Here is a 27,458-nt window from a genome sequence, read left to right as displayed (position 1 = left end):
TGCCAAGAGTCAAAGACCGAACCTGGGACTGGATTCCTGCAAACACCTGTGCTCTCTGCCCTCCCTCTTCCTGCCACTCAGCCAGGGGATATGAACCCATGCAATCCAGGTCCTAGTCTGACACTTTAATCACTACACCACACTGCCTCTGTCTCACATGCTGGCGACAAACAAGAGTGGAGGGCTGAAAGATGACTGGCTCAGGATCACCACTGAAACCTTGAAAGAAGCAGACTGGGGATTGGGTTTGGACAAAGCAGTTTTAGGCTATGTGTGCACCGCACATTTAACGCATATCCCCCACCCTCAAAAAAAGAATTCTGGGAAATGTAGTTTACCTCTCACAGAGTAGTAATTCCCAGCACCCTTCACAAACTACCGTTCCCAGGACTCTTTTACGGGTGTGTGTGTTTTAAATGTATGACACGTAGGTACTACGCTGGCTCTTTTGAAAGCGTAGGATAGGGGCTATACAACAGTAAGGCCCGTGGCCGGGGGGGGTTCTGGGGGGCGCCCCCTAAACAAAAATTCTCCCCCTATTACTTTTTTAATAATTCAATTTACTAGTGTTTTTTTTCTAGGCTCCCTATTTTTTTTTGCCCCCTGCCTCTGCCATTGGCTGCCTCGCTCGTATATTCTTGTCTTTTTTTCTTCTTCGCGTTCTTTTCTTTTCTTTTCTTTTCTTTTCCCCTTTCGCCCGCCCACAAAACTCACCAGGCTCCGACGGCGCCCTTTGATTGGCGGCTGCGCTAGTCGGGGGCGTAGTTAGCATGGAATGCTGAGGCTGAGCTTTCCAGAACCGGACGGTCCTGCTTCGAGAGGCGGCCTGCTGATTGGCTCGCCGATAGACAGGAGGGGGGGAGAATGGAATGTTGGGGAGTTTGAGCGTTCTGGAGATTTTGTTTTGTTTCTAAATCAGTGCCCTTACGCAGGCGCGGATGCAAAGACTACGCCGGGAGTGATTTACCGGCGCGAGCCTATGCATGCCTACTCAGAAGTAAACCCCCTGAGGTCAATGGGACTTGTTTCCAACGTAGGGTTGCAGTCTCAGCGTAGAGACTACCTGGATTAAAAGGGGTAGGGAAATCTCTGGAAGTGGACGAACTGCTGCAGATCCCTTGAAAGCTGGAGGCGGATTTCCAGGTATCGGCTGGCGAGGTCGAAGGAGCCGGTAACTCGGTTGGGACAGGAACCAGGACAGTCACGAGGAGGTACATTCATACTTCTGCGATTTGCCTCCTCCGCGCTCTCCGCCCTGCGCGATTTTAGGGCGAGAGAAACGCACGTGGGTGTCTCTTCGAGGGTCTGCTTGGCGGTGGCTTTTACGGAGCTTGGAATTCGCGGTTCCTTTAAAGTTTCAGTACTTTACCAAACGGCTGCGGCTTGAGAACGAGCAAACGCGCTACTTTCACGTGAAAGGGTCTTGGTTTTTTTAAATGCCGTTTCCGGCCCTGGGCGCGTCTTTCAAACTTAACCATGGACTCTCTGGATCTGTTTACGATCGAAATATAGTTAAACGGATGCGTTTTCAAGAACCCCGCTCACTTTTTTTAAAGCGTGATGGTGAGGCGGCACCAGATTAGAGAATCCGGGATTTTATTTTATTTTGGGGGAGAGGTGCCCAGCAGATATTTGTTTTAAATTGTTGTGGCCAGGAGGAATAACAAATGTTGCTTGCTTCAAATGAATAAAATCCATGGTGCCCTGAACGGGAATGGTGATGAGATTCTCTTGCACGTGGGAGGAGGACCATCTGTGGCCTTCCAGATGTTGTTGGGCTGCATCCTGGCCAATGGGATAATTGGAGTGGTAGTCCAGCAACATCTGGAGGGCCACCAGTGCCCCATTCTGGCTCTTAAGGTGTGTCTGATTTCACACTGTGTGCATACTGCATGTTTAGGCCTCATGCCCTGAATCGCCTCCAAAGCCCTTTGATAACGCATTAAGAAACAGTGAAACTAAGAAATGCACCTGTCATTGGGAGTGTTGAAACAGCCAGGTGACTAAAAAGTCAAGTATGAATCAGCTGGAGACACTGACAAGTAGATGACACAGGTGTGAAGAGGTTGAAGATCTTGGTGCAACTCTAAATTCATATTAATCCCTCTCGCTGTAGGATGATGATAAAGCACTGATAGTCCTCTCTGTTTGTGCCTCTAGCCTGTGAGAAGTATCAGCCTCAGTCAGTCTTGGTTTACAAGACACCGCCTACAACAGCAACAGAGTTCTGTTTATTCTGCACCTTCCTTCCTTTTCTTCACCCCCTCCTCCGGCTTTTATCCTGGGGAAGGATCAAAGCTCAGTGGTAGAACATCTGCATTGGAAACTGCTGCTCATGTGTTGCTGTATTGTCCTTTTTATCGAGACTCCCGATTTGATCTTATTAACCCAATTCTTAAAAAAATCCCAAGGAAGTCTGATGCATTTTATTTAGAATATTTACTCTCAGATAGGAACCCGCGGGTCGCAATTAATGTGGCAAGATTCTATGCTTCAGCTGTTACCTGTAGGACAGTGATGATGGCAAATAATAATAGATAATTTTGGGGGGGCTATTGCACATTGAAATATTTATTCAACACTATTAGTGCCATGAGAGCCAGTGTGGTGTAGTGGTTAAGGTGTTGGACGTTGACCTGGGAGACCAGGGTTCAAATCCCCACATAACCATGGAGCTCACTGGGTGACTTTGGGCCAGTCACTGCCTCTCAGCCTCATGAAAACCCTATTCATAGGGTCGCCATAAGTCGGAATCGACTTGAAGGCAGTACAATACAATACATTAGTGCCATATTATCTCATGCGGCTGCTGTTTGTTTCCTTCTGTGTACAATATTGATTGTTTTATCATTTTATTGTTTTAATATTTTATAGTGCTGGTCTTTGACCGTAATAATGATTGATTGATTATGATGAACATCTGCATTGGATGCAGAAGCTCCCAGGTTCCAACGGATGTTTCTATCCAACTTTGAGGGGCAGGGAAGTTGGGCAGCTATGGTGGGTGCACCGGGGGAGCAGGAGACCTGGCCTCCTCTCTGGGATATTGGGCTGCCCTGCAGATTTATCAAGATGCAAACACCATTTGGGTTGGTCTTTCACAGTCCAGTCTGCTTGCTGTGTAGCTTGGAAGAGTTTGGTGGCATGTGCCTCTGAGGATATGGTGAGTGGTGGCAACACCTGTGATCTCCAAAGATGGAGAATTATATTTTTGTATGTTTGTTGGTGTTCTTAGTTTGCTTCTTTTCTGTGTTACTTACACGGTGTGGGCCCGCAATACCTGATGGAACGCCTCTCCCGCTGTGAACCTACCCGTACACTTCGTTCGACATCTAAGGCCCTCCTCCGAGTACCGAGTCATCGAGAAGCTCGGAGGGTAATGACAAGATCCAGGGCCTTTTCTGTGGTGGCCCCCGAATTGTGGAACAGTCTCCCCAAGGAGGTACGCCTGGCGCCTATGTTGTTATCCTTTTGGCGCCAGGCTAAAACCTTCCTATTCTCCCAGGCATTTTAATGCTTTTTAATACATTTTAATATACTCTTATGTATTTTAATGCTCTAATGCTTTAGTTATCTTAAATATTATTTAGTGTTATTATGCATTTGTATTTTATATCTAGTGATTTTTGTTGACTTATTGTATTATTGTATGTTGTACACCGCCCAGGGAGCCATTGGTTATGGGCGGTTTATAAATGAAATTAAATAAATAAATAAATAAATAAATAAGTAGGGCTGGGAGTGACCCCCACTTGAAAACCTGGAGAGCCACTGCCAGTCAGTGTGAACAGTACTGATGTAGATGGATTAATAGCCTGACTCTGTGTAAGGTAGCTTCCGTGTTCCTTTGTGTCACACAACCGATGAGGGGACTTTTCTGTGCAGGGCCCGCTTGAAATCCTTCCCATTCTACAGGATTGCTGGGTTGTAACCCAGAGACAGCACCTTTACCTTCAACAGTGCACAGGGCGAGAGGTTGCTGACGCTGCCCCTTGCTTCCTAGATTCACTCCAGCACCCCTTTCCCCCTGTGGGACTTGGTTATCGCCTCACCATGCATCCTGCAAATGGGACTGGAGGATATGCAATGGGAACCTGAAAGAATGAAGATGGCTATGCAGTGGAGACTGCACCGCCTGCTGCCTCTGCATCCTTAAAGGTGGAACTGCCGCCTCCAGGTTGCAACTTAGGAGCCATGCCGTTATGGATGCCTCCATGCCACAAGCAGATTGTCTGCAGTGACTCAGGATATTCTCCACTCCCTTGCCCTGGTGTGGAGGAAATTGACCAACTAATTGCACCATACAGGCGGTTTGAGGGGTGGAGGCAGCCACCGGGGGAGTGATTTTTAGCTGCCACCAGTTTTAATGTGGACCTACTCCTGTGGTCGTAACAGCAGCCTGGCTCAGACAAATATAATCTAGAGTAGCTTTTTCTCTACTTTAGCATCATGCCCAGAAAATGTCAGGTTGCTGTTTCAAAGACACAGAGATATGGGAAGCTGTCTTATATTGAGTCAGACCATTGGTCTGTCTAGCTCAGTACTGTTTACACTAGGTCTGGGGAACCTGTAGCCCTCCGGATGTTGTTGGACACCAACTCCCATAAGCCTCAGCCAGCATGGTGAGTGGTCAGGAACGGTGAGAGTGCAAGCCCAGCTATATCTGGAGGGCCACAGGTTCTCTGTCCCTGGTCTGCACTGGCTGACAACAGACCTTCAGGGTTTCAGATGGGGGTCTCTCACAGCTCTGCCTGGAGATTCAACCTGGGACCTTCTGTGCGCAAAGCCGATGCTCTACCACTGAGCTACAGACTTTCTCCATGAGCAAAGCCTGGGGGGTGGAGAGGAGGAAGGAAGGGTCATAACACTGTGTTGCTCTTGAAGGTGGCTTCTTGAAAAGAAAGATTTATTGTGGCAGATGTTTCTCATGGATTCAAGAGCCTGCTATGTCAGATGTGTTTTGCCTCCATTGGGCATAGAATGGAGCAGGGAAATGATACCCAATAGTGGCCAAATTGGTCAGGAAACAATAATAACAATACTGACTATTATTAATTAATTAATTAATTAATATTCTACTATTCCTCCCAGTAGGAGCTCAAGGTTGCAAACAAAAAACACTAAAACGTCTTAAAACAAAAATAATTAAAATATATTAAAACAAAACCTCCTTAAAAACTTATTTTTAAAAAAGCTTTAAAACCTTAAAAAGCAATTCAAACAGACGCATACGGCTTGTTGAAAGGGGAAGGTTTTTCGTGAAGATTCGTCTGTAAAGATCCAACATATGCAAGATAAGCATGGTGATAATTTGTAGCAGCAACGCTTGCTGTTGAGAGTGGCAGGTGGGGAGTTAAAGGTCTCTGTGTCTCAACTAATATGGGGATGAATCAATGGGTGGAGCCAGGTGCCTTGCTAGCCCTCCGGCCCTTTGCTGAAATCAAACTGCGACACCCCCTTTTGTTTTGTTTTTAAAAAGCTGCCAGTCTGGGTTTTTGGAATAACTACAGCTGTGTTTGGCACACGTAGATCTCAGCAGGCCTGGACCACACACAGAGAAGGGTCTGGGTCACTGTCCCACCCTTTCACACCGTGAATGGTCATGGACTGGGCGCAGAGGATGAAGTCCTGGAACCAAGTTACTCCCAACTGCTCACAGCAGAAGGGCACCAGAGAAGTAACTGACTCAGTGTTACTCCCATGCGGGTCCCAAGGAGTTTCTTCTGAAACTGGTTGACTTGCACGCAGTAATTTACTCGCCCAGAAGGTGGCTTCTTGATGCTGTTAGTCATAGTCCCAAAGTGTCATATAAGGGATATTGAAGTCAGGGTTCCACCTCTGAGTCATGATATCTCCAAACTCATGCTAGACCTTCCTTTTTTTGGAATTAGTTTCTACATTAGTTTCTACAAGTAAGACCTGCAACAAAATGTTGCAGCATGGAGTGTGCTCTGTTCAGCTTACTTTCTATTCCGTCTTCCCACCCTGACAGTTAGACAACATTTCATGGCCACTGAGTATGTTCAGTTCCAGTTGGGTTGGGTTTTTTGGGGGGGGCACCCTAGGTTTTTTCTAAATAATGTTTGTACATCTGGACATATTGGGGTTCCCCCACCCATGTTAATACCTCTCTCTTATATGTGGGTGGTGCCATTTTGGCTACATAACAATCAGAAACTGAGAGAATTACTTTCTTTTGTTTCTTACACAGTTTGTGGTTCTTACACAGTGCACACCACAAGCAAGGTTTCCTGATTTATTTCCTGAGTTCTCAACATCACCAGTTTTTCTTCTCTGAAATGGGCATTTTGTGGTGATCCTGACAGTTTCTTAGATTTCCCAGTGTGCCCCAGGCCCCAAAAGGTTGGCGATTCCTTGTAGCAGAGCACTCATCTTGAGCAGCCTTTTGGTGGTGAAATTCACACAGTGGCACAGGCAGTTTCAGTATCTTAGGCAAGGTGAACCAAAGTTCAATCAGCACATACTTTTGCCAGACAGGGAGGTAGATTGGGGTCTGGGTGAAACACAGACAGTGCATCCCAACTCTCCCACCTCAGGCAGGATGAAATGGAAAGGGACTGCCTTCAAGTCGATTCTGACTTAGGGTCTATGAATAGGGTTTTCATGGTAAGCGGTATTCAGAGGGGGTTTACCATTGCTTTCCTCTGGGGCTGAAAGGCAGTGACTGGCCCAAGGTCACCCAGTGAGCTTCATGGCTGTGTGGGGATTTGAACCCTGGTCTCCCAGGTCCTAGTCCAACACCTTAACCACTACACCACACAAGGTGTCGCAAAAGAGAGGTGTTCATGTTTTTCCAGAGGCTGCTTTCCCTCATCCTGGTTCTATGTTACTATATTCCTTAATGGTAGTTATGGGTGAAGCTGTGGCCCTCGAGATGTTGCTGAACTACAGTTTCCATCATCCTGGCCCTTGGCCATGCTTGCGTCTCTGCAACAACCATGAGGGCCACAGATCCCCAACCTTTGCTATATGGAATGAATTCTGAAAACTAGGGGGCCGTGCATCTTCCCATTTCCTGAGATCAAAGGCCCTCCTCCTGGTGCCTACTCCAAGGAAAGCTCGGAGGGTGGCAACAAGGGCCTTCTCAGTGGTGGCCCCCCAATTCTGGAATGATCCTTTTGACGAGGTGCGCCTGGCGCCAACACTGTTATCTTTTCGGCGCCAGGTCAGGACTTTCCTCTTCTCCCAGGCATTTTAGCATGTGTTTTAAATTGTTTTTATATTGTTTTAAATTTTAAAATTGTGTTTTAAATTGTTTTTAAAATATGTATTTTAAATTGTATGTTTGTTTTAATGTTTTTGATTGCTGTAAACCGCCCAGAGAGCTTCGGCTATGGGGCGGTAGACAAGTGCAATAAATAAATAAACAAATAAATAAATAAATGATGGGAAGACAGCTCCCAAGTTCGCTTAAATTAACGGTTCTTTTAACTATGCAGCAAAGACCTGTCTCCTTCGCATCTTGCAACAACCAGTTGGTTCTAGCATTGCCTTCTGTCTCTGAGGACTTTTGTGTTTAGTTGTTGCAGCAGAAACATGCACTTTGCTCCAATTGCATTTCAGAAGAGGTTATTCTCTGCGGCACAATACTGGCCCACAGTAGCAAAGTTGTTCGAATTTTTCCCATTGAAATCCACTGCAGTCTTACACACACTTTCTTTGGAGTATGTCCATTGCGCTCAGTAGGAGTGCCTCTAAATAAACATGCAAGGGATTGTACTGTTAAAGTGTTTCACTTTGGCTGCACATCATGCTGAAGGGTTCAAGATGTTTTCTGCCGTCGTTAAGACCAAAGTTTTTTTTTTCTTTTAACTTTTCATACAATCATTTTAAAAAGCCAAGACCCTTGGGGCTTTAAATCACGGCTGCAGTCTTTGCAAAAATGCATTTGGAAGGAAGAGGACCATCTGTCCGTAACCTAAACTTTGCAAATGATTGCTAAAGGCCATTTAAAATTGCTGTGTCTGCTCTGAAAATTATGGAGTCACAAGGTTGTTTTGCTTCAGACTTTCTTCCTTCTGATCTTGCTTAGCCTTTCTCTCTTGTCCCTGTTTCATTTCTGTATCTGAATTTTGCAATGTGTCCCTTGTGCTAAAATTTCTCTTTATTTTATTTTTTCTCTGAAACGGATTGTTTTGTGGAAGCCAGTGACCTCTCCACGTTTTGCTGTTATCTGCAAACTGAACTGGGTGGATCACTTCAGTTGTATCTTTCACCCAGTTCTTTACCCTAATTACATGAAATTGCACAATGTTTTTGTAGGGCAATCATGAATTTATTCACTGCCTCCAAACCTCCCATTGGCAAACTTAATCAGGATCCCTTCATCAACATTGGGGGTTGCCACAGACTCCATAGTCAAGTAAATTCTGAGGAACCCAACTGTAGTTTCATTTTCATTGTGAACTTCTAGGTCAGTGGTTGCCAACCTGGGGGCCATGAACAGTAAAGAAATGAATTACTTATTATTATTTTTTAAACAGTCTTCACTCTCTGGATGCTGCCTGCTCCCCACTGCCGCTGCAGATGACACCTCCCTCTTGCTCCAAACGAGAGGGGAGGCCTTTTGCTGAAGCGCCAGAGCATCTTTCAGGCGCACTAAGGGCAGGCATCTGCCTATAAAACAACTGGCAGATGCTGAAGGAGGCTGAGGGTGGAGCTACCGGGAAGAAGAGGGGATTACTATAGCTGACTCCTATCTCCTCACACTGCTGCTGCTAATGGCACTCTTACTTAGAACAAGTACTGCAGCTGAAATGTATTTATTTATTTATTTATTATTGCATTTATATCTCACATTTCCTCCAAGTGGTGCACATAGTTCCCTCCCCTTTCCATTTTATCCTTACACCAACCCTGTGAGATAGGTCAGGCTGAGAGACTGTGTTGGGTCCAAGGTCACGCAGTGGGCTTCATGGCTGGGTAGGGATTTGAACCTGGATCTTAGTCCAACACTGTAACCCACTGTACATCTTCAGACAGTGGGGGGGGGAGGCGGATACCAGTTTCATTGGACCTTTGCACCCTGTCTGCAGGGAGCTTTTTATGGAAAGGGATATTTAGAGATAGGATTTTGCCACGCACCATTTTTTTTTCAATTAACAGAGGCTAACATTACAATTAGCATGGTGGGGTCACAACATTTTTTGAGATTATAAAGGGGGTCCTGTACTCATATAGGTTGGGAACTACTGTTTTAGGCTATTGTGTTACATTACACCTGTATTACTGATGGAACTTGTTCTAAAGAACCTTGGGAGACGCAGATTTGTGAGACTACTGTAAATTTTTGGCTTCCTAGTCTCTTTCCAAAACTCCAGAGGTTCCTTATTTGGGAGGGGCAACAGATGTGCCTGCATGTATGTGTGGATTCATGCATGCAAAAAAAGGTCTCCAGTTATGTCCTTAACATTTTCAAGTAGGGCTGGGAAAGACTCTGGGATAGCCATTGCCAGTGAGTGTCAGACCATACTGCGGGGTGGGGAACTTTTTTTAGCCCGAGGGCCACATTCCCTTCTGGGCAACCTTCCAAGGGCCACAAAAGTCAAAAGTGGGCAGGGCAACAAATGGAAAATTTAGCTTTGTACATTTCTGCGTGCACCCTTCCCCCCCCCATCCTCCATCGAAGCAAGCAAGAAGCATGATCACAGTGCAAGGATGCTTTCCAGCCAGGCGAAAATACTTGGGATGCAAATCAGGGCCATTGGGAAGTGGGAGGGGGTGGCTTTGGGAGACTCCCAAGGGCCAGACAGAGAGGTCTGGAGGGCTGCATTCCCCCCCCCAGGGCCTGAGGTTCTCCAAGCTTGCTAGGTAGACCATTGGTTTAACTAACTCAGTATGAGGCAGCTTCCTGTGTTCCGAAACAGGTTGGAAGCAGCGTTGAGGCTGTAATGCAGACATGTCCTGAGACGCATTGTCTGTGCTTTGCTCTCTCTGAAGATAATGTCTTTTTGTGTCTTGCCAGTGTGGCATGAGCCATTATCATTGCAGAGCTGCCCGTGCATATGCCCACATTGACTGTTCTGATCTCCCAGTCTTATTTTTGAAGCCTAGCCATGTTTTTGGAGGAAGATCTTAAATCCTTCCCAGGGGCTCCTGCTTTCTGAAGTGAGGCAAGTGACAACCAAAGAAAGGGTCCCCTTGGTGGTGGTGCCTCATCTACGGAATAATCTCCCCAGAGTAATCTGCCTGGCAACTTCATTGCTAAATTGTAGGCTTGTTTGTTTACTTGAGCTTTTTAAAATTTACATCGAGTTCAATTTTTGTACCTGTGGCTGCCAGCTTATTTGATATCTTTATTTCTTGTTTTAGGCTGCAATTGTATATTTATATTATTCTATTTACTGAATTTATTACACACCCGGTAGCTATTGATTTCTGGGTGTCATAAACACAAAGAAAAATTAAAACGATAAAATCACAAAAACCACAACAAACAAGATGTGTACAACTTAAAAACATAATACTACATCAATAAGAACTGGGAGGTTAAAAAAATTCACATTCCGAAAACCTGTTTGAACAATACAGTCTGTAAAAGATGTCTAAAAGAAAGTAGGGATGTCTTGTATTGGCAGGGAGTTCCACAGGGCAAGGCTTGCCACGCTATAGGCTCAATCCCTGGTAAAGGCTGACCAAACATCTGGGGCTTGGGGGGGCTCCCCAAATTGCCCCATCAGAAGATCTTAGCAATCGAGGTGGAGCATAAGGAAACAAGCAGTCCTTTAGGCAAGTGCAAACTCCTAAGGCTGATGGCCTGAAAAGGTTGTGGGACACTATGGGGAATGGTCACATTTGGGTATATAATGTATGCACCTTTCGCTTTGCTGGCAAACTTCTAATTACTTAACAAATCCAGGATTAAATAGTGGCATTGAGACATAGGCTGCAGTCTACAAGCTTATTCCGGAGTTCATTTGTGGAAACCAGTGGGACTATTTTGGAATCAACTTAGTTTATAAAATGCCATCTCCAAATGGCACTTTTACAACGTGTAAAAAAGATGACAGCAAGCAGAGAGAAAAAGGCAGATACAAGTGTAATAGGGTGGATAGGCTAAGGCAAGGACTTTACAGAAATGACTGAATGGAGCCTCCATGTTCAGGCAGTGTATTTCCATATGTGTGTGTGTATGGTGTACTGGTTAAGGTGCTGCACTACTACCTGGGAGACCAGGGTTCGAATCCCCACATAGCCATGAAGCTCACTGGGGGACCTTGGGCCAGTCACTGCCTCTCAGCCTGATGAAAACCCTATTCATAGGGTTGCCATAAGTCGGAATTGACTTGAAGGCAGTACATACATACACATGTGTATATATATCTATATCCCACATTTCCTTCCAAGGAGCTTAAGGTAGCATACATGCTTCACCTCTTCTCAATTTTATCCTCACAACAACCCTGCGAGGTAGGCTAGGCTGGGAGAGATGATAAATTGACATATATGATGAATTAATAATTATTTAATAAATTAATCAAAATAAGTGTGTGGCTGGAGGTCATTCCGTGGGGCTTCATGCCGGTGGAGATTTGAACCCTGGTCTCCCAGGTCCTAGTCCAGCACTCTAACCACTACAACCTGCTGGCTGTCTATCACAGGGCGGTGACAAACTAGACAGCTGTTGCTTGTAAGCTTTCCAAAAATATTTGGCTGGAAATATGATGCTGGAGTAGGTGGCCCCGTGGTCCAATCCATCAGGGCTATTCTTTTTGTTTGCCCAGTAAGGTGGGTTTTGATGGGACAGAGAGGGAGAACAGGTGGCGTCACATTGCTATACTGGGATGGATTTGCAAATGGCTTGGAACTTTCCTGTTAAGGGCCACAGCCCTTTTTTTTTCCCCCATCCTTGGCCTGCATCAAGAGATGCAATTAATCCCATCATGTGTAAAGCTTGGGCATTTACATTATAAGGGAGAAGTCCAAAGAAAAGTGCTGTGCAACTAATCAGCCCAGTGAATTCTGCAATAAAAGGTTACTGCAAGCCTCCTGCCAAGAGTCCTCATGAAAACAACCTCTCATCACTATGAAAGGTTGGCTCCACCAGCTCTTTTTGTGCATATAATTGGAGTCTGCTGTTTTCTGCTGTGTGTTCCTACTTCAAATGGGCACCGAGATCAGAGGTACTGTAGTTTTCGTTTTCTTCCAAATAGCTTTTTCATGCTTCTCCTTCCTCTTGCTTTAGAGTGTGCAAAAGTCATTATATTCATAATAGCATAAGTAAAACGGCTGCATGGTGGTTTTAGTTTTGTCTTTTAGACATCAAATTATCATGCTGACTGAAGGTGGGGAAATCAGTTGGTGACTGCAACAAACTGATCCTCAAGGCCGGCAGGTAGCAGTACATTTGACAGCAAATTTGGGTATTTTTTTTAATGCACTGATGGGAGTTCCTGTAGTCCTTAATCTGCATGGCTGTTCCACATGCTTATAAATTGCCACTTTTTCTACTCGCCTCTAGTAAACACAAAAGCCCTATTCAGCTTGATACCTGAAATATAGTCTTACCTCTTATACACCCAGTCAGTCACTGAGCTCTGCAGGGGAGGGCCTCCTGTAGATACCATCGTATCAGGAGGCCCATTCTGCACAATTTAGGAAGTGGACTGTAAATGCTGACACTTTGGGATTCCCTTTCCTGAAATATTGGGCAGGCCCCATCTCTATTATCTTCCTCTTTCAACAAGCCTTTTAAGTAGAGACCTTATCCCAGTCTGCGTCTGTGTTGGAATTGCTTTTTAAAGATGCTTTTTAAAAGTTATTTTAAAGAGGTTTTAAGGTGCTTTTAGTATTTTTGTTTGCCACCCTTCTGGGAGGAAGGTTGGCAAATTAAATAAATAAATAAGTATCCTCCAGGTGATTAGGCAAAGAAATGTTTGAAACATGAGGCATTTCAAGAGGGCACTTACCTTCTCTCTACCAATAGCAGGGAAGGGACCCTCCAGATGTTGTTGGACTACAACACCCATCATCCTTGACCATTGGCCATGCTGGCTGGGGCTGATGGGAGTTGAAGTCCAACAATATCTAGGAGGCCAGATCTCCATCCCTGGCCTGGAGCATCCTGTGGTCCACATAGACTGACTTTATGGAAAGCTTGTGAGCTGGATTATGTGATCTGGACTTGCAGTTCTGTAACACTGAGTTGTTGTTGTTGTTACTGGAAGTTCACTTTAATAATATAATGACCATCTATACATCTATCTCAGTTTAAACATTTCAATCAGTATATGCCATCCTAATGTCCCAATAGATATCCAAACAAAATTGGTACTTATAAGAAATACAATCAAATGTAGCAGGACCTTGGACCATTGCAGAATTGATGGTGGGTGTTTGTCCTTCTTGGCTTGAAGTGTAAGTGGGATCTTGAATAGGCATGAAACTTTTGCAAAATGTCATGTGAGCTCCTAGCGAATTCCTAGGAATGTTGCTATAAATGTATTTTCACTGAGTGTTGTTGTCCCTCCTTGAGAGGAATTGTCAGGAAATCTCTTCCCAGCAGTAGCGGTTGGTACATTTTTGAGTCAGATCTAACGAAGTGCATTACCATTCCAACATGATTGCTCTGGCATCTTTTTCTTTTTTTTTAATTGTTGTTGCTAGCACCTACTGCTGCTGCTCTTGTTTCCTTTCTTTAAAACTTTTGTGTGGTATAACTGTTGCACATAAGTCATTGTAGAAAAGGAACTTGGCCACGGTGTGACCTTCTGAGCTTTGGAGCTCTGTGTTTTTTGGTGAATGATTGGTTAGGTTCACCATTGTTTGTACACGCAAGAAAGAAGTATATGCTCTCAGTGGACTTTGGTTTACCCTTATATATGGGAAATGACTCAGTTTCTCCATATTCGTCAGTGTTTTGCCTGTGACTGCTGTCGAGAAGCCGTGTTTTATGAAACACAGGAACACAGTGGGTGTGTCATGTGCCTTGCACTGCCTGGGATTATTTGCTGAGACGTTGGAGACCAAACAATTCATTCACAAAAACACATGGCTATCATCCTTCCTTGACTGTACCACTTCAGCCTGCTGTTAGGGCAGCCATTCCTAACCAGTGTGCCTCCAGATGTTGTTGGACCACAACTCCCATCAGCCTCAGCCAGCATTGCCAATGGTCAGGAAATATGGGAGTTGTGGTCCAACAACATCTGGAGGCACACTGGTTGGGAAAGGCTGTGTTAGGGGGATTGCATTTGAATCCTTCCTCCTTTTTAAAAGCATAAACTTCTCACACCTGGTTAGAGGTAAAGTTAGATCGCTCTTCTCTGGCATGCTAAGTTTCTGTGTGCATGATATTCTTGACATAGTGGAGCCTCCAAACATGTAATCCCCCTTCTGTGGTCTGAAATAATATAGTTGGGAAGGACAGTACCCGCTGATACTGATGACCATGTAGTTTGGCTCTATATAGTGTTTGTTTCGGCATCAGATGTTAGTGCGTATGTGATAATATATGCATAGAATTGTGAAAGGGGATAATGCAGGCAAGTAACTGTAGCGCCTCTGACTGTATGAGCTGGGTGCTTTTCAAGATTCTGACCTGAAACTGTCTTAATTTCCTTTTATTTTTGCCATATTACCAAGAGGTGTAATGTGGCCTGCTAAAGAATGTAATGTTATATTTATAGTATTGAAAAGGGTTTTGTGTTTGCTGTGACATTGTTTTATTACTGCTGTTGTATTATTTTATTATGAAATTGTTTTTGTAACTGTTGTTTGCTTTTGTTGTACGCCATTTTGAGCAAAAACATTTTTTTTGGAAGTTGCTTTGAGTTCCATTTTGGGGAAAAAGCAACTTCTCCTCCTCCTCCTCCTCCTCCTCTTCCTCCTTCTCCTTCTTAATGATAATGACAATGACAATGATAATAGTGAATTTAGCCACTGAGATGTGAGAAGGTGTTTTTTGTTGTTATTGGGAGAAGGTCACGGCACTAAGGACAGAAGGGTCATAAGAACATAAGACAAGCCTGTTGGATCAGGACGGTGGTGCATCCAGTCAAGCTTTTGAGGAAGGACCATAGTTCAGTGGTAGAGCATCAGCTTTGCATGCAGAAGGTCTTCGGTTGAATCCCTGGCATCTCCAGGTAGGGCTGAGGGAGAACCCTGTCTGAAAACCTGGAGAGCTGCTGCCAGTCAGTGCAGACTGCACTGAGCTAGATGGACTGATGCTCTCACTCGGCATCAGGCTGCTTCCTGTAATCCTATCCTGTTCTCACAGTGGCCAACCAAATGCCTGGGGGAAGCCTCAAGTAAGACACACTCCTCACATGTGATTCCCAGCAACTGGCGTTCAGAGGCACCCCACCTCCGACAGTGGAGGCAGAGCAAAGCCATTGTGGCTAGGAGCCGTTGATAGCCTCATCCTCCATGAACTTGTCTAACACTCTTTTAAAGCCATCCAAGTTGGTGGCCATCACTATATCTTGTGGGAGTGAATTCCGTGGTTTAACTGAGCTGTATGAAGTATCATCTTTTGTCTGTCCTGAATCTTCCAACATTCAGCTTCATTGGATGGTCCCGAGTTCTGTTGTTATGAGAGAGGGAGCAAAACTTCTCAATGCTCACTTTCTCCACGCTATGCTGCCTATCCTGTCTCCTCTTATTTGCCTTTTCTCTCAACTAAAAAGCCCCAAATGTTGCAACCTTTCCACATAGGTGAATCGCTCCATTCCCTTGATCATTTTGGTAATCTGACTTATCGCTTACAACTTCTGTTTTGTTTTGTTTTTCTTCCTTCCTTCCAGGTGACTTATCGAGATGGTAGACTACCTGGCTAATACTGAGATCAACAGCCAACGGATTGCTGCCGTAGAGAACTCCTTTGGGGCATCTGGCCAACCGTTAGCAGTGCCGGGAAGGGTCCTCTTGGGTGAAGGGATTTTGACCAAAGAATGCCGGAAAAAAGCCAAGCCACGAATTTTCTTCCTTTTCAATGACATCCTTGTGTACGGAAGTATTGTGATCAACAAAAGGAAGTACAGCTGCCAGCACATCATACCCCTTGACGAAGTCACTTTGGAAACGTTGCCAGATACCTTGCAAATGAAGAACCGGTGGATGATCAAAACGGCCAAGAAGTCCTTTGTTGTTTCTGCGGCCTCCCTGACCGAGAGGAAAGAATGGATTAGCCACCTGGAGGAATGCGTTCGCCACTTGTTATCCAAGACGGGCCAGGAGCCCCCCACAGAACACGCCGCTCCCTGGATCCCCGATAAGGCCACCGACATTTGCATGCGCTGCACACATACCAAGTTCTCCGCTCTCACACGAAGGCACCACTGTCGGAAATGTGGCTTTGTAGTGTGTGGAGAGTGTTCCCGGCAGAGATTTCTCATGCCCCGGCTGTCCCCGAAGCCTTTGAGGGTTTGCAATCTTTGCTACAAACAGCTGATGGCAGAAAAAAAGGAAAATGACGACCAGTCAAAGCCAGTTCATTCCCCTCTGGCTGGCTATGAACCTTCTAGCGGGGATGACAGTGACAGATCTGATGAGGACAAACTGGAACAATGGTCAGCAGCAGCAGAATTTTACACGTCTAGTGCGGCTTGGTCATCTTTCCATAGCTGACCATTGCACAGTCCTTGTTAATTTCAGGGGCCGTGTTCTTACTTCTGAGGAGTACAAGAGAACACACTTGCCTTAGTGCACTTTTCAGAGGAGTAGCTTTCATTGTGTTGTTCAATTCCATGTGTTTTCCTGTTCTGTGAATAAGGGAGAAGATACAACCTCAAGCGGGCAGAGCAATTCAAACTATAGGAAGCCAGCATAATTTACACCGATATGAATTATGCCAGGGTAACTTAACTCCTGTTCCAGACTGTGTTTAGGAGCAGGGCTACTGCTAGCTGAGCTGGCCCCCGAGCTTGGCAGAGAGGAAAGAAACCTTTAAATTAGACTTTGACTGACACAGCCCTTTTTGCCAGTGTAACTTCCATTGGGTTCCTCTGTTATGTGACGGAGCTGAAAGGTGTTTGGAATAGTGGCAAATTTCCCCTTGCTCCGTCTGCTCCCAATGCAAGCCCCATTTTTGGGACTTACGAAGACGCTGGCTGAGCCAGGATGGAGGACTTACACTGGCATATCTCTGGCTGAGCCAAGATGAGGGACTTCAGACTTGCCTATTCCAAACTCTGCTCCTCCTGAGGGATCTTTGGTTTGGATTGCTCCCTAAATATGCAGGAGTCTGCTTATCTCTTGAGTATTATTGAAGTTCAGGGCAGAGCTAAATTGGATCCAAAAGACGACAGATATTGAGTGTTCCTAAGAGTTTTGGTCCCTTATTTAGTTTTTTGGCTGAAGGCAGCCTTGTTCTTCACTCCTGAAATGCTGAGTTTCAGCTCTGCGTTTTGCAGGCTTGTTCATTAGAACTATTTCTGTTGGAGAGATCCATCTTTCTTACAACCAGAGATCAAATCCTGGATCCAGAAATCAGAAGTTATGCAACGCAGAGGAAGATGCACTTCAGGGTTTTAAACTGATAGCACTATGCAGAAGTTAATCAAGGGCTTATAATATTATATTTCAAGAATCTAGCCTTTTTATATTAGGCTTTTAACAGAAGGATAAACCTTTCGGATCAGCTTGATGCTGAAAGTGAGGCAGGAGGAAGCTAGAAGCTGGCATTGTTTTAATGTCTTAATTTTGAGTAGTGTTAGGGACTGATATTAACAAACATTTTAGGGACGAGTATTTGAAAATGGAAATGTGTAGATCAACTTTGTAATGTAAACAGTTTGCTTCTTAACTGTGGTATTGTATTATGTGCTCTGGCTTGTACATGCACAAAGTTTAACTTTGTTCCCTTGCCTTCGTTTCTTCTTCATCATCATAATTTAATATTCAAAATAACAAAAAACAAACAATACAGGCACTGACTCAGTGTCTTATTTGTGGCAAGCAGAGAATTTTGGCCCCAAATTGACACGTTTTCCAGATTGTCATGTTTTCTATAATAGACCATATAAAAATGTGTGCTTTGAAACGCTAAAAATAACAGGTAGACAATATACTGGTTTGTAAGTAGATAGCAGTAGCTTTTTCTGGGGATGGGAGAGAACCCAGTTATTTCCATCTGCCTGTTTAAAACTATGCACTCAACATTTGCTTCCTCCTAATAGAATAAAAGTCCTTGGAAACGGAGGTTTTTTTTTTAATTAAAAAGAAAACACACATTTGTTACATATCAACAAAACATGGACCTTCGTATTAATGAAGTATTTATGGATTTATTTTGTCGTTGTTGCTGAACATTTCTGAAAATCTTAACTGTTAAGGATTCTTTCAAGCAGCATTTTTAGCCTTCAGAATTGCAGAGAAATAGGCCAAAAGTTGGACAGAAGCAAAAATATATTTGGGAGCCAAGGCAAGGGCTGTAGCTCATTCACAACTGAAATTGTGTGCAGTTAGCAGGTTTGGTGTCTGTGGTTTTCAAACCATAGTTTAGTATTACAAGCATAAGCCGCAGCTTGCATGCTACCCTATCTTTCATTGGGACAGCCATGAGAAGGTTCCGCTTCTGTTTTAGATTCACCTCAGTTTAGCAGTATGTCACAGCTCTAAACCATGGTTAGTCTTAAATATGGTAAGTGAAAACCAACCAGCTTTGTAAACTATGGTGTGAAATTGGCTTGGTTCGATTAATCATAGGTAAGACTAATCACAGTTTGTCAGTGTCCGATCAAAATAGCAAATTGCCATTAGTCTGAAATGGAAGCAAATGCTTGCTAATTCCTCGTAGCCATGCCAAGACGGAGGGTAGCACACAAACCAGAGGCTCACTGCAGCTCATCTTTATAAAGATGTTATGTTGCATACAAACACAGCCACGCTGTCTGTCTCTCTTCACATTAAGAAACATGGTTTCTGGACATATTATACAGTTTTTAAGGCAGCCTTCTTGGTTTTAAATTGAGCATTCAGGGGTAGTCAATATGGCACCCTCCCAATGGTGTTGGACTACAACTCCCATCTGCCCTAGCCGACATAACCAGATGATGAACTATAGTCCAAGGCATTGGAAATAGACTGAAAAGCATCTTATTAGTTGTTTTCACCAGAGCAACAAAACTTGTCTCCTAATATATTTTTTTAAAAAAATTAGAATGTATGTTTACTGTTAGTGACCATTAGACAACAGCAACATTGTTGCTACACCTAATTTTATATCAGACCTTAATGTCAACCACAGTGTCCTTGGCTTGTATAGTTACTTGGGGATTTTTTATACTTTTTTGCTGCTTATTTGGGAGGGAAGGAGCAAAAATGTTAGTTATAGTTCCCTAATATATAGGTTTTCATGGACAGATAAAGTTCTGCTTAAATACTGCACTGTCTTAAATGCAATCCATATTTTGAGGACACTTATCGGAGATTGGTGCACCCTGATGGAAAGTAACACAAAACGTCAGATCCCAAGTCAGCTCTAGTGACATGCAACAGAGTACAAATAATGTGGCCCGGCCGTACTTGCCTTATACCAAAAGTTGGCCCATCTAAATCCATCTGTTGTCTGCAGCAGAAGTAAGCCAATGCAATGTCCTCCCGCTGCTTTTGGACTACAACTACAGTAATTCCTGATAATTGACTATGGTCGCTAAGGCTGATGGGAGTTGTAGTCCAGTGACATCGGCAGAGCAGTATGTTGGCTTACCCCTAGTCTACACTGAATGGCAGTTGCTCTCCAGGGTTCCAGGTGAGGGACGTTCTTATCCCTAGCTGAAGTTGTTGGGGATTGAATCCAGGATCTTCTGCATGCCAATTAGAAGTTACTGTATATCAGGATGGAGAACTGGATCTGACCAGTGGGGCAGATTGTTACCTCCCCCCCCCGTGGGCCAGGTTGACAGTGGGCGCAGCAGCCCACCTGACCTTGCAAGGACAACAGATGTCCTATTTTGCCTGCAGGGTTCTTTCATTTGCTGTTTTGTGCTTCTGCAGAGCCGACAATCAACTGATGGGGAACCGCCTTGCATGTAGAACGTCCCAAATTCAATCTCCAACATCTCCAGGTAGGACTGGGAGAGAAGCCTGTCTGAAACCCTGGAGAGCTGCTGCCAGTCAGTGTAGACAATACTGAGCTAGATGGGCCAGTAGATCAGACTTGGTATAGGCAGCTTCCTGTGTTCCTAAGACCCCTTCAGAGCTCTATCTTGCTCAGTGCTTTGCCCACAAATCACCTTTTGGTTGAGTCAGGCTTTTACCTGGTCTACACCCAACATATACGATGCAGGGCAGGTGGGCGTGGGCTGGCCGAACTGGACTTGCAGGCCAAGTGGAGAGGATTGGCGGGCTTATTTAGACCCCGAGTTACCCTGTACTGCAGGATCTCTTGTGGGCTCTCCAACACTGGAGGCATTCAAGAGGCAGCTGGACAAGGTACTTGTCGAGTGTGCTTTAATTTGGATTCCTGTGTTGAGCAGGGGGTTGGACTTGATGGCCTTATAGGCCCCTTCCAGCTCTATGATTCTAAGTTTGTGTGTGTGGGGTAACTTACAACTGTGCCTCTGTAGCTCAGTAGTGAAGCACAGGCTTTGCACGCAGAAGATCTTAAATTTCAGGTCATTTCTTGGCAGAGCAAAGGCCACTTACTGAGAGACTGGGGAAGTGCTGCCTGCCGCAATAAACAGCATCAGGCTGTATTGAGCTATGGTTTGACCTGGTATAAGACGGCTTCATGTTTTCCATCTGTGCCACGGGCCTAAAAAATGTCTGGATTGTGATGTGTATGTGTGTTTATTATCTCTGCACTTTGCCTCTATTAGGGGATAAACGTTATTCAACTGAGTATATAATAATCAAGATATGACTAATTTGGGGGGGGGGAGAAAAATATAACTTTGAAAACAAGTAGCTGACCATGTGATTTTTATTTAAACGCCATCCAGACTGCTGTGAATTGAACAGGCTCTCTCCAGGCCCTAGGTGAATGTTTCCAAGTGGTAAAGATAGAAATGGAGGGGGAAGATTAATGAGAAACAGCTCAGTCTGCCTTTTTTCCTCTCTTAATTCTTTTCCAAATGACTACATTTTCCCAAGTTGTCTGCCATTCTCTACAGCAGCCTGTGTCAGCTGAAACAATATATGTCTCCCCGCCCCCATGGACAAATGGTGTAGAAACTGGCCAGCAAAAGCCTCAACTGAAACAGATGTTTCTGGTTTGAAAGAGCATTTTTAAAATTAAAAAAATAAAATAAAACGTTTGTTTTCCTCCCTCATCTGGCTCAAATCAATAGCACTAACAATGGTGTATTTATGGAGGTTTGTTCCCATGATGCTGTGCAAGGGATTGCACTACTCTAAATTAGGATAATGAACAACTGGAAGCATGTTGCCTGAATCTAGTCCCCAGTCCAGCTCCTGTTTCCAAGAAAACTTTGCACACACAAGCTGAGACACAAAGGCCTCTTAACCCTCAGTGCTAAGGTGATAGCCACAGGGGGGCCACCCCATCTCAACATTTGTCCTGCATTTCCAACTTTTTTTAAAAAAAAGTTTCTAGTCCTCTTGAGTATGGAGATACAAGGAAAAGTGCACAGGCCGTGTTCTGTCTAACAGCTGAATGAGTATGCAGTAAACTTGCTTCCATCTTTCAATCTTCTAGTCAATAAGCGCAAAGGAAAAGGTACAGAAGGCCATCTCACACCGTACTCCTTAGTCCCGTCACAGAGCCAAAGTTCCTCCTAGAAGGAGGATCGATTGTTAAACAATGCTAGGAATTGTAGCTCAGTGAGTGGTTCCCAGAGAGATTTATCAATCCCTCTTCCCAGGGAACGATGAAAACTGTAGCTCTGTGAGGGCGCTGAAATGGAAAAGGAATGCCTTCAAGTCGATCCTGACTTATGGCAACCCTATGAATAGGGATTTCATGGTAAGCGGTGTTCAGAGGGGGTTTACCATTGCCTCTCTCTGAGGCTAGTCCTCCCCAGCTGGCTTGGGCCTGCTCAGCTTGCCACAGCCCCTTTCTTGTCCGCAACTGCCAACTGGGGGGCAACTGGGCTCCTTGGGACTATGCAGCTTGCCCACGGCTGCACAGGTGGCAGGGCATGTAACCCCTGAGCCACTCACTGTGGGGGTGATCTTTACCTGGCCCTTGACACCCAGGAGACACGAGCGGGGATTTGAACTCACAGACTCTGGACTCCCAGCCAGGCTCTCCTCCCCACTGTGCTATACCAGCTGTGCTGTGAGGGTGCTAGTGGTCTCCTAACAGCTGTCAGCAGCCTTTTCAAACTACACTTGCCAGGATTCTTTGGGGAAAGCCATGGCTGTTAAAGTGGTATAATAGTGCTTTAAATGAATAGTGTGGATGTGGCCCTAGATAGACCAATGGGCCTCACTCATTGTAAGGCACTTTCCTGTGTTCCTCTTTTAGTATTGCTATTTTATTAAGCTATTTATTTGCAATCTGCCTTGGAAGGATTTGTTTCCAGAAAGGCAGGATACAAGTAACTAATAAAAAACAGCAGCAATACTGGGTCCCCTGCTGGAGGCATTAAAGGGCATGATTGACAACATTTTATTCAATATTTTTAATTTACTCTTAGCGCATTGAAATCATTTTGACAGCACATGGAGCTGCCCGTATTTCGGTGCTGCTAGTTCTGCACTGATCTTTCATGTCCCCCCTTCTCTGCTGTTCTACCCCACAAAATTTGCGACAACAGGCACGTCTGGTGCGATGTGAAAGCAAAGGCATTTGGCAGAAATGTTCCTTTCCTGCTCATCTTACCTGCTTACACTCGCATGCAACGCAAGCCACAGGAAAATGGCTGGGGGGAGGAACGGAAGAAAGTCTGTGTTGTGGTGCAGTGGGGGGGGAGAGAGCATGAAAAGTTCCTTCCTTACGCTACGCCGCACAAGGTGAAGTGTAACTGGGTCAGTCGACAGGGCGGTTCCTGTCAAACAAACGCTGATTAACACTGATACTGTGATTAAAAACACAAAACACCCCCAAGTGAAAAGGGTTTATGAGACTTCCATTGGGGGCAACATTCTCTTCAGGGCTGCCTTCTGAAGGCTGCATGTTCCAGTGGTGGGGTGGGCCAGAGGCAAACGTAGACTGTGCAGTCAATGTGATCTTTTTCTTTTGTACGGTCGGCTAGTTCCACCCCTCCCTCATACACCACCACTCTCTCCTCCATCCAGACAGACCAGCAGTTGGCAGTTGAAGCCTGGCAAAAACTCTGGAGAAGGATACAAAGCAGGCCAGTAATGGGGAGTGGCCTGGGAAAGTCTCAAGGGCCTCGTAGAGAGGCTCAGAGGGCCACATTCGGGGCCCAGGCTTGATTCAAAGAAAGTTTGCGGTAACTGACTTCAGCGTTTAATATTTATTATTACTTTCCCCCACATGGCTTCATGTGCTGAAGGGGCCTGCGTATTAGAGGGCGGTTGCATCGTTTAGGTACCTTGCCTCGAGACAAACCCCGTTGAGCACATTGAGACTTCACTAAATTCCACATCCTTAGCACTTTGGACAAGCCAGCATCAGAACCTAGTGTGCTGGGGCATATGACCCACTTCTTCCTTTGTAAAATAAGACTAATAATTGATGATCCTGGTTGCTCTGACAACAAGCATAGTGCAAAGCAGCTGCAGCCACTGCCTTAACTTCCCCAGACTCACTCCGGGGTCCCACAAAGGAAGCTGCCTTACACCGTCTCACTCAGTGCTATCAACACACTGACTAAATAGCAGCTCTCTAGGATTTCAGACAGGAGTTTTTCCCAGCCCTACCTGGAAATTCTACAGGTGGGGTCTGGGACCTTCTGCATGCAGAGTAGTTGCCCTAACTCTGAAGCCACATTCACACCATATATTTATTCCATTATTATTCCACTTTAAATGGTCATGGCTTCCCCCAAAGAATCCTGGGAAGTGTAGTTTGTGAAAGGTGCTGGCAGTTCTTAGGAGAGCCCTATTCCCTTCACAGAACTACAATTCCCAGAGATTCTTGGGAAGGGGCATTGATTGTTAAACCACTCTGAGACTTGTAGCTCTCTGAGGAGAATAGGAGCCTCCTAACAGCTCTCAACACCCTTCACAAACTACACTTCCCAGGATTCTTTGGGAGAAGCCATGGCCGTTTGAAATGAAATGGCCTGCCTTCAAGTCGATTCCGACTTATGGTGACCCTATGAATAGGGTTGTCATGAGGCTGAGAGGCAGTGACTGGCCCAAAGTCACCCAGTGAGCTTCATGGCTGTGTGGGGATTCAAACCCTGCTCTCCCAGATCGTAGTCCAGCACCTTAACCACTATACCACACTGACTCTCATTGAAAAGTGGAGTAAATGTATGGTGTGAATGTGGCCTGAGCATAACTCAATTAGAAATTCTGTCCTTCCTAGATAAAGTAATATTTCTGCATTTAGGAATATTTAATTCAGATGACGCTTTGTTAGCACGGAAACATCTAAGAATTAGTTCCCTCACTGGCTTTTCACAAGTCATGTCTCTTGGACATTAAGGCACTAATGTAGCCAGCCTCTACTCAGTCCTGAAGACTCATCTATATAGGGGAAGGGCTTGTGTGGCATATCTCTCAGTCTCTTCCATGGATACTACATGCATAAAAGCCACACAGTTTTGGCTAGCATCAAACCATGGGGCCAGCCACCATTGTGGGACTGAAAAGTGGAGGACATGAGGAGCTTCTGAATCTTTAGATCTCTTAACTTCACCTAAAAACAGATAGTGAACAAAGGAATCCATGGTTCCTTGTTTGGTTATGCTTTTGCTACATTTAATGAATAGTTTTGCTCAAAGGGTCATGAAGTTTGCATTCACCTTTGACACAAGCAAGGCATTTCCAGACAACCTGTTTATTGAGCATTCATACTGATTGCTTTGCAGGGAGATTAGACAACTGTGTGTCAAAACAAGTGTGATCCCACATTTTCCCATAACATTCCATATTGCAAGAAGTCCAATCTTTTGGGGAAGCGGGTTTGTTGTGCAAGACCTTCCAGCCAACTGTAACTGCTCAACCTGAATTTGCCAGTATGCAATTGAATCCCACTCTAAAATAGCAATAGTCTGGAAGCACCTGCAGTTGCCTAGATTAGTTTGGTTCCATGTGATCCCAGAAAGATTGGCCAGTGTTAACCTTATAACAACCTTCCCCAACTTGGTACCCTCCAAATATTTTGGACTGTAACTCCCAGCAGCCCCAGCAGGTACATCTTTACGCTGATGGGAGTTGAAGTCCAAAACATCTGAAGGCCACCAAGTTGACAAAGGCTGTTTTATTGACACATATGGGCTAACCAAGGTAGAGAGATTTGCTTGAGGCCACCCATGGGCTCAAGGCTGCTAAGAGTTGAACGAGGGCCTTTCAAATCATAGCTTATGTTCATTCACTATGCTCCATCAGAAAGGGCATGAAATTTAGGCAGAAAGGGGTGTTTTCCTCACGTAAAGATAAAAAATGGGGGAAGATATCCTTTGGGGACAGGGAATCTGTGGCCTTGCAGATGTTGTTGGACTCGCATTGTCCCCGACTATTGGCTCTACATCCAACAACATCTGGAGGACCACTGATTCCACATACCTGGTATCCATGATACTGAAAAAAAGGAGTAGAGATGACTCCAAGCAGGAAGCCACTTTGTAAACACAGAACTGCCTGACATTGGAAACTCACCCTTGAAAGACATTTACTTATCAACCCTACGCAAACGGACTGGAATCATCTGTGGGTTTTTTTTCTGAAGTGGTGAGAAACTGTTCTTAACATCTAGAGAATTAACAAAGGATGGTTTTGTTTCTGTGTGCGTGGTGAGCACAGTTTTAAGAACTATCCTGTGCAGTATCCCTCCTAATGAAAGCATTAGAGGGGCTCCAGCCAAAAATGACAGGAAAATACTGCTTTCTTGCCTCCGAGCAATGAAACGGAAAGCTTCAGCCTTCCAAAATCATCACAGAAAGAGGACAAAAACAACCACTGTAAGCAGAGCCCTGGAAAAGCAACAGAAGCAAAAGCTCCTGCAAGAGATAAGATGCTTTGACAAGCAATGACCCAGGGTGCTTTGTAAAATTGATTTTTTAAAAAATTAAAAAGAGAGGAGAGGGCGAGAAAGAGAACTTACATAACCATTCTTACCCAGATATTTTTCCACATGTATGTTCACACATGCTGACAATTCTCTCACACATGCAAATAATTTTTTAAAAAAAAATAAGTTGCATTAATCGGACCACTATTTCCATCCAAGTCATGGGAAGTAATAGTTTATTCTGCACTGGTCAGATTTTATCTACTGCACCGTGTCCAGTTATGGGCCCTTATCTTTAGGTAGGAGAGAGACAAACTGGAACAAGTTCAGGGTAAGGCATCAGAGTTGTTCAGGAATATGGAAAACAAGCCCTAGGAGAAAAGGTTGAAAGAACTGAGTAGGTTTAGCCTGGAGAAAAGAAGACTGAGTGGGGACATTGAGGCACTCTTCAAATACCTGAAGAGCTTTCACATAAGAAAGGACAAAGACTTTACTTTTATTGCCCCAGAGGACAGAAAGAATTGCACTGACTGCAAAAGTTCACTTTGCTGTACAAAGTCCTATACAGTTTGGGACCAGGATACCTGAAAGATCATCTTATCCCTCATATACCTAGTTGATCATTGCACTCTACAGGTGTGGGCCTGCTATAGATAAGACCATCTTATCAGGAGGTCTGTTCTGCAGAACATAGGAAATGGACCTTTAATGTAGTGGCACCAACCCTTTGGAATTCTCCCCTTAAATATTAGGCAGACACCATCTCTGTTGTCTTTACTGAAGACCTTCCTCTTTCAACAAGCCTTTTAAGTAGAGACCTTATCCCAGTCTGCATCTGTGCTGGAATTGCTTTTTAAGATGCTTTTAAAGATTTTTTAAAAAGATGTTTAGAGTGTTTTTAGTGGGTTGTTTGCCACCCTGGACTCCTTCTGGGAGGAAGGGCTGGATATAATCATTATCATCATCACCATCTTTACAGAAGGGTAGATTTTAGTTAAACGTTAGCAGATATTTCTTAAGCAATGGAACCAGTTATATCAGAGCCACATCAGAGGAATGGCCTTAGTTCAGTAGTAAAGCCTCTACTTTTGTTTTGTTTTTTTACAATAATTTTTATTCAAATTTTCATAAAACAAACAAAACAAAATCATAAAACATTCAAAGACAAAAAACAAAACAAAACAAAAATGATTAAACAAAAAAATAAAATGTTGACTTCCCATTTGTCGCAGATCAGTTATAGGTCTACAATATATAACAATCCTGTCTCTTAAATTATATTATAAAATCACTTTCCTCCAGTAGTTATCTTAATTAATCATCAAATCTTATAAACATTACTTTATTCTTTCCACAAAAAGTCAAAGAGAGGTTTCAATTCTTTAAGAAATATATCTATCAATTTTTCTCCAAATAAACATGTCGATTAATCCATCTCGTTAATAAT

The 27,458-nt window shown here is 44.3% G+C and overlaps 1 protein-coding gene across 1 annotated transcript; it reads left to right on the top strand.

Annotated features, from left to right (window-relative positions):
• The first annotated feature begins 811 nt into the window (after positions 1-811).
• Positions 812-21,181, top strand: PLEKHF1 (pleckstrin homology and FYVE domain containing 1). The gene is made up of 2 exons (XM_061594334.1): positions 812-1,211; positions 15,765-21,181. Exon 2 carries the CDS (start codon positions 15,778-15,780, stop codon positions 16,585-16,587), a length of 810 nt encoding a protein of 269 aa, XP_061450318.1. The 5' UTR covers positions 812-1,211; positions 15,765-15,777; the 3' UTR covers positions 16,588-21,181.
• Positions 21,182-27,458: the final 6,277 nt, after the last annotated feature.

Source organism: Rhineura floridana, chromosome 13, assembly GCF_030035675.1.
Source record: "Rhineura floridana isolate rRhiFlo1 chromosome 13, rRhiFlo1.hap2, whole genome shotgun sequence".
NCBI classification, from domain to species: domain Eukaryota; kingdom Metazoa; phylum Chordata; class Lepidosauria; order Squamata; family Rhineuridae; genus Rhineura; species Rhineura floridana.
This window is presented reverse-complemented; position numbering and strand designations above follow the sequence as displayed.